The sequence below is a fragment of the Bombus bifarius genome, unplaced genomic scaffold (assembly GCF_011952205.1).
Source record: "Bombus bifarius isolate JDL3187 unplaced genomic scaffold, Bbif_JDL3187 scf7180000007996, whole genome shotgun sequence".
Taxonomy (NCBI): Eukaryota; Metazoa; Arthropoda; class Insecta; order Hymenoptera; family Apidae; genus Bombus; species Bombus bifarius.
In genome coordinates, this window is record NW_022884376.1 from 2,424,806 (window position 1) to 2,431,625 (window position 6,820).

The 6,820-nt window shown below is 41.9% G+C and overlaps 1 protein-coding gene across 1 annotated transcript; it reads right to left on the bottom strand.

The window, feature by feature from the left end:
- Positions 1-4,324: 4,324 nt before the first annotated feature.
- Positions 4,325-6,216, bottom strand: LOC117206070. The gene is made up of 4 exons (XM_033445069.1): positions 5,937-6,216; positions 5,575-5,849; positions 5,281-5,411; positions 4,325-4,463 (listed from the first exon to the last, which is right to left on the bottom strand). Exons 1-4 carry the CDS (start codon positions 6,160-6,162, stop codon positions 4,325-4,327), a joined length of 771 nt encoding a protein of 256 aa, XP_033300960.1. The 5' UTR covers positions 6,163-6,216.
- Positions 6,217-6,820: the final 604 nt, after the last annotated feature.

Genomic DNA, 6,820 nt, shown 5'->3' on the forward strand with positions numbered 1-6,820 from the left:
TTTTCCTTTTAGTATGCGTTAAACTGTACCCGTTCAATTCACAAATAGGACTTCCGTTGATGTTTTATCAACTCAGATGATCGAATTCAAGAACGAACAAAATAATTATCAATAATTTGCACGAAAAACTGATAGCTCGATCGATCGATCGTCCAATGGAATATCTTCACGATCGATAATGGAAACGCGGTAACGTTCTATTCATTTCCGCTGTCGTAGCGGAGGATGTTTGAGAACTACGAGACAGAGGAAAATACAGAAAAAAAAAATACGAAAAGCGTGGGTGTTTCGAAATATTTTTCGTCAACTGCCTGCTGCCTGCCTGTGCAAACTACGTTGCCTCGACAAATATGTCTAATTTATTGACGATACGATAATTAGCAGGACATTTAAGCTGCGTGCGTGTAAGTGATAGCCGACAAAATAAGATGCTGTGTATGTGTGTATGTACGCGTGTGCGTGTACTTTCGGCCGAGAATGAGTGTGAAAGAAGCGCGTAAACTGAAGGGTGTGTGAGTGTGAATGAATGAAAGAAAGCCGGAACAAGGAATGAGCGCGCATCTGGCACCGGATGGTCTTCGACGGAATATTCGTTCCTTTCCCCTTCTATTTGTACGTTGGCGAAAAAAAAAAAAACAATTTTAATGGCCAATCAAAAAATTTATCCGAGTCTCATAAATATCGAAATAAACACGACTAAAACGAAGTTGGTTGCGTGGAAAAGGCGAAAGAACGCGATACGTACGAAGACCACTTCCGGCCCGATTTACAAGCCTGTTTCACATAATGTTCTTTTCTCATGTGTTCTTTTTTTTTTCCTTTGAAGCCTGAACTATTGCAACGAGCGATCTCACGTCTATTTAAGCATAAGTTTACGAGTTTAACATGGTATTGCTGTATAGTGGCGAGTGAACGCGAAGAATTTATAAATATGTAATGCCTTAATGTTATATAACGATAATAATGGAATACCGTTACTGTATAATTAGTGACGCGCAAGGATTGGGGAAAACAATGATCGTGACAGTTAGATAGATCGAAAGGGTGGGTGGTAAGAAAAAAAAATGACGAACGAACGAGCAAACATAAAGAAAGAATATGTGTAACAGACAAAACAAAAAGGAGTGTAGTACGTGCGGCCGTTTGTCTCCATTCTGTTCGTGATTTGATATTTTTTTATAATTCCGACGACGAGGGCGAACGATATTAGAGAGAAAGAGAGAGGGAGTGAGTATAAATGGAGCGTGTATAGAGAACGGACTGCTATCTAAAATAGTTCAGGCTAGATGTCGATGTTTGTAGCAGATAAAGAACAAAAAAAACACAACACAGCATATTGTAATTAAAATTAAAAGTCATTAATACCGTCTGCTTTTTTACTTATCCGCTACTCGCATCCCTGTCTTTATCAATGACCCACGACTTCGAACCCACCTTTGTGCTCGCCTTCCGCTGCACTTGGAAATGAAGCAACTGCGAGGGAATTTCATTCTTTTCGTTCTCCCCTTACAACTCGCCTTCTTGCCATTCTTCATCAGGGCATCGATTCGCAACTGCTTCCATTCGCCTGCCACTTCATTTGCGTCCATCTTCGAGATCTTGTTCAAAGGTCTAACAATTTCTCCTTGCACTATCCTTGCACGGAGATTCAGCGTTGTCCAACAAACTCAACGCGTTGGAATCGATGTAATTTTGAGACTCCATATCCACGCTCGGTATCTTCGAGAATTATGGCCGAGGATGTTCGCTCATCTTGCTGAATTAAATTCATTTTTTGTTTTTCTGTGGAGACGACCTTCGTGGCCACCCCGCGCTCTCCGGGGAGAGCTTCTACCTCTACAGCTACTTTAAACACCTCTGGCAGTCTGTTACAATCTTTGCTGTCTATCTTACGAGTAGAAACGTCTACTTCCTTCACGTTTACTTCCACGGTGTTTAAGTCAAGATGTTGACTGATAGAATAGTTAGTAGCAAGTCCAATTATGTTTGTTAAGGCGATATTTATACTGAACTAGCGATGGGGTGTTGGTTGCCCCGCCAACGGTCGCTCGCGGGTGGAAATGTTCGCTTTTCCCATCGGATCGAACAGTAAACCTAAGGAACTTCTCGACTTGGAGGATGTTTTCAAGCAACGAAGTGCCTTAACGGTAAAATATAAATCCTTAATTTTGTAACAGTTTCTCGACCGGGGGATGGGTTTCTTACGCAATTAGCGCGCATTAGCATTAAACTTGCAGTCTCTGAACTTAACATCTCTACAACGTTTCGTGTGTAACAATCGCTACACACTACACTACTATGGTGTAAGTTAAAGGTGACTTACTCAGGTTGTTGGACTTCGATGGGATGTGTCCGTACTCCAGGCAATCGAAACATTTGGTACCTCTCGATCCTCTCGATCCGACTCGTCCTCTTCGATCTTTCTTCAACCCGTTTGGCTTTCGTCTTCGCATTTTCTTTCGTGGCTTCGTACAGGGCAAGCTTCTCTTTTAACTTTGTTCGTCACGAATTCCGTCGATGATGTATTTTATTACGGATTTTGTATGACTCACTCGGTTCACTATGTCTAACATTTCGTAGACATACTCCTGGTATGTCTCGGTTTTCTTTTTGGCTCGACACAAGTCTTTATGCACCTTCTACGCATCCACTTTTTACTCAAATTCGGTACTCAGCATTTTCTTCGTCGTTTTTCAACTTTTACAACACCTTTCGAAGTGGAACGACAATTTTGCCGAAGCACGTAAAAGCCTCTTCGCGTATATTACGCGCTGCACATCGGTTCAATAGCAAAGGTCGCACATCTCCTCAAAATCCAACAACCAGCTTTGCACATTGACGTTGTCGACACCACTGAACGTGCTCATGAACTTTGTGACGTTTCTAAATGTTAAAACGTGCTACTGTCGACTCCTACGCGTGTTTTGGACACTTCGCGCACTTCTTCTTCCTCGTTTTCTTTGTCTTTGCCGTGCAACATCTCCAAAGCGATGGCAGCTCTTAGGCGCTCTTTCAATTCTTTCTTTTCACCAATTGTTTTTAATCTTCGTCGCATAGGTTCGTCTTTCGATTTCATTGTTTCGAATCACGTTAGCTTATGGTTAGCAATGCACCTGTCTTCGACATCGGCGATGGTGTTATCCGGGTTTTGTTACTCGCTCGTCGTGGAAGATGCTTCGACTTCGTTTCAGCTCACTATCACGAACTCACGCTCACGAACAGTTCTGCCGAATGTTTCGTTTCCTGTTTTGTTCAATCTTGACCAGTACCGAAAATTTGTAGAAACTTTCAAATTCTTTGGTTAGTGATGTCTGCAGAGTTATTTATTGGAATTTAAGTAGGAAGCAACGGTTACCTTACGCGAACTTTGATTATTACAACTTACGATTCACCTGTAACTACTCGCAACTTCCTCACTACTCACTCGCAACTGTCTCGCTACTCAAGTCATAGCGGAGGTCTTAGTACCACTGTGCTTTCAACTGACTAACAGTTGTCTTTTATACCACGATTTTGGCATTTCTAGCACAGGGAAGGAGGTGAATTATGATCACGTACACCTTCTTTAATTACTTTGAGTCATGAGAGGCCACAAGTATAGGGCCCATTGAAATTTCCAAATTTTCCCTGTCTGTCAACACTTTTATTGCTTCCCACCTGTAGTACATCGGGATTATTCCCAAGGATTTTCTTCGGTATTACGATATTTTAATGAATAGGATAAATTTGTATATCTCTAAGAAGAGGACAAGTTAAGAAACAAAGGAAGGGAAGAAATATTTTGATAAATCTTTCATCCTAATCTCTTTACTATCCAACACTAAATTTTTTTCTATCAAGATATAATAAATAATAATAAATTTGATCAAAAGTCGCTCGAGGTATTTAATTTTAATCGTATAATTAGTAAAAAAAAAAACGTTCTGAATCATTGTTTATTTAACAGTTTTATTAATTTATTTAACTGTTCATTTCTATATCTCATTTAGCATATACATAAATATATTTCATCGTTAATCCGTAGGAAGTATTTACATTTTGTTTAATAATATATTTCTCGTTTAATAATTGTAAACTGTAACTATTTCAATAAAATTGACCACTTTCCACGTATCCGTACAAAGTTTATATGACACAAAAGATGACACAGTAACATAGATTACAGTCACTGTATCCCTTGGATAATCCGCCAACTGTACGCGGTATCAGGAAAGCTGCGAATAAAAAATAAAACGCATCCCTCTTCTTCTTCTTACTATCGTATGTTTTATTTCTACATGCAACGTACATATTCTGATTGTGTTTTAGTTGATCGCGTGTTTCTCTACGATCCTGAGGAAACTTCTTCGTCGCAGCCTCTGTAAAGCACCTCGCACTCCTCACCGCGAACACCTGCCTCCCCGGCATCCCGTACCAATCGGAACCAGCCAGAAGACGATTTCAAAGATTTCTCCACGCTTCGTCTGAAAGCACACGAACAATCTGAATCGACTTCCTCTTCCTCGCGAAATATCCACAACCGCGGTATTCCTTGCCAAGACAGGAAAGTGAGAAGCATCTTTAACACGCTGAACGCCATCGGTGTATCAAGATTGGTATACAGTAGCTATACATTTTTTATTATTACCGTCGTTATTAGAATGGCGTGAATTCAGTATAAAACATATAAAAATAGTTTTATTTATACATGAAATATAAATTTAGTATGTACAACCCCCAGCAGTGGCTGTCGATCATGGGAAGACCCGCTTTTAACTTAGCGAACAATGTCGCGGGTTCGAGTAAGTATGACTCAGGGATGGATTATAGTTTATGGCAGGTCCCAGGACGTAACGATACGGAACAATTATTTAGCAATGCGAACAAGCTATATGAGATAATTCATAATCGCAAAAAATAAGTGAATCGAGCGAAACTGCGTAAGAGCGATGCGGAGGTCACCGGTGACCTCGTTGAGATAAATTCATTAAAACGATGATTATACACCGTAACATATCTCTTGTAGGTAATATTTCATATATTATATGTATCGCATAATAAAAAATTCATCGTGACGCCCTGGCCAAACCTTGTAAAACCGCCGTGGTATTCAACGTGTCGATATTCCTACGGCGTGCAAATGGCATTTCGAGAAATAAGAGTGGGATACGTCGAAGTTCTCCCGGTCCGGATACCACGACTCGCGTTCGTTCGCGTGACGACACTCTGAATATTAAATTTCTACACCGCGTCGCGCTGGAAACTGGCCGCGAAGCAATATCGTCGTGTTCTGGAACTCACGTTAAGTACTTGGCGAGTATCTTGCCGGTAGCGCCGAACGCTTTCGAGAGCTTCCGATTCTCCAAGCACACGGTTCTCTGTATACATCGTACCCTAGCGTCTTCTTCGAGAACGTCTTCCTGTTCCGCTGTCTGAGACCAACATAGCGAGTAAGATAAAGAAATCTGATCGTTAAAACTTTCAACTACCATCTCGTTATAAAGCTATAAGAAAGTTCGCATCGAATTATCGTCGATATAAAGAATATCTTTATTACAGAACGAACCACGGAATGTTTACGCGTCGAATCCTTACCACTGAATCGAAATTGTACGCAGCATACAGCTCTCTTTTCTTCCTGGCAGACAGCACGTCCGTCAAAATGTCTCTGCGCTTCGCGTTCACGATCGTGTTCTGAATAACCGCGAACAGCAACAGTAAACCGATGAAGCTGACGATTACGAGCTGCTTCGAAGATGGTCCAAGCGGGTAATCGATCGAGTGCGCTACTGGGTAGCTGAAATGTGGATTATCGTACACGTAAGGCGGCACGTTTTCGCCCCTGTGATGAATAAACGTTCTCTGCGGCGCTGAAAAGCGTAACAACGTTAGCATTTTCCAATATCTATCCACGTCCTCGTCACGATAATTGATTAAAGAAACACGCGAAACGTTACCGAGGAGATAATTATTGACAGGTACAGGTAGAGTGGGAGGACGCGCGAGAAGCTCGGAAGAACGCGTCATATCCGGTCGAAGCGCGGATTCCTCTCTGCTCGGTGATTCCAGGACGGAGCCATTTCCGGCGAACGGAAACACCGTAGTCTTTGTATCTTGAGCGACGATCGACACCGTGAACGCGCTTAATAATGGAAGAGCTTTCGTCGTTACAGGGAACAACATTTTTCCTTTCGCACGAATCTTTTATCCGACGAGTGGCTTTCGTTGTTTGTGGCGTTTGTCGTTGGCTTTCGACGAAAAAGGAATGAATTACGATACGCGACTGACGCAGGTTCGATGGCGTTCGGTGGTCTTAAGAAGGTGGAAGAAAGAACAGCTTCGTGACGTAAGCAATTGAAGCAGAAGACACGAGAAGCGAAAAAAAAAGTAGCGGCAATTTCAGAAATTGCGGCCATCATTCGGCCCGCTGAGCTATCCCGCGACTTCACGCAGAGAACGCCATGACTTATCCTCGAAGCGGTGGTTTCTGTAATGGCAGGCGAATAGGCAGAATCTTTTATTCGCGACGTGATTTTATGCTTGGAGAAACTACGTCTACGAGGTAGACTTTTCCAAGTTACTTATTCTAAGTAACTTTTCTCTCCTTAAAGTCGAAGAAGAAGAAGAAATGATAACTCGGGAGAGAGAAAGCACAGAAAACGTTAAACAAACGAAGCAAAGACAACGAAAAACGGTATAGCATCGCCGACGATGATTCACGAGCTACATCGTGATCTTTGATACGAGGCAACAAAGGGTGTCTAAGCTTTTCTTCGCAATTGATCCGGCAATCCCCGCGAAACAGAAACTTTCCAATTACAACGGTACACGCGACGAACCG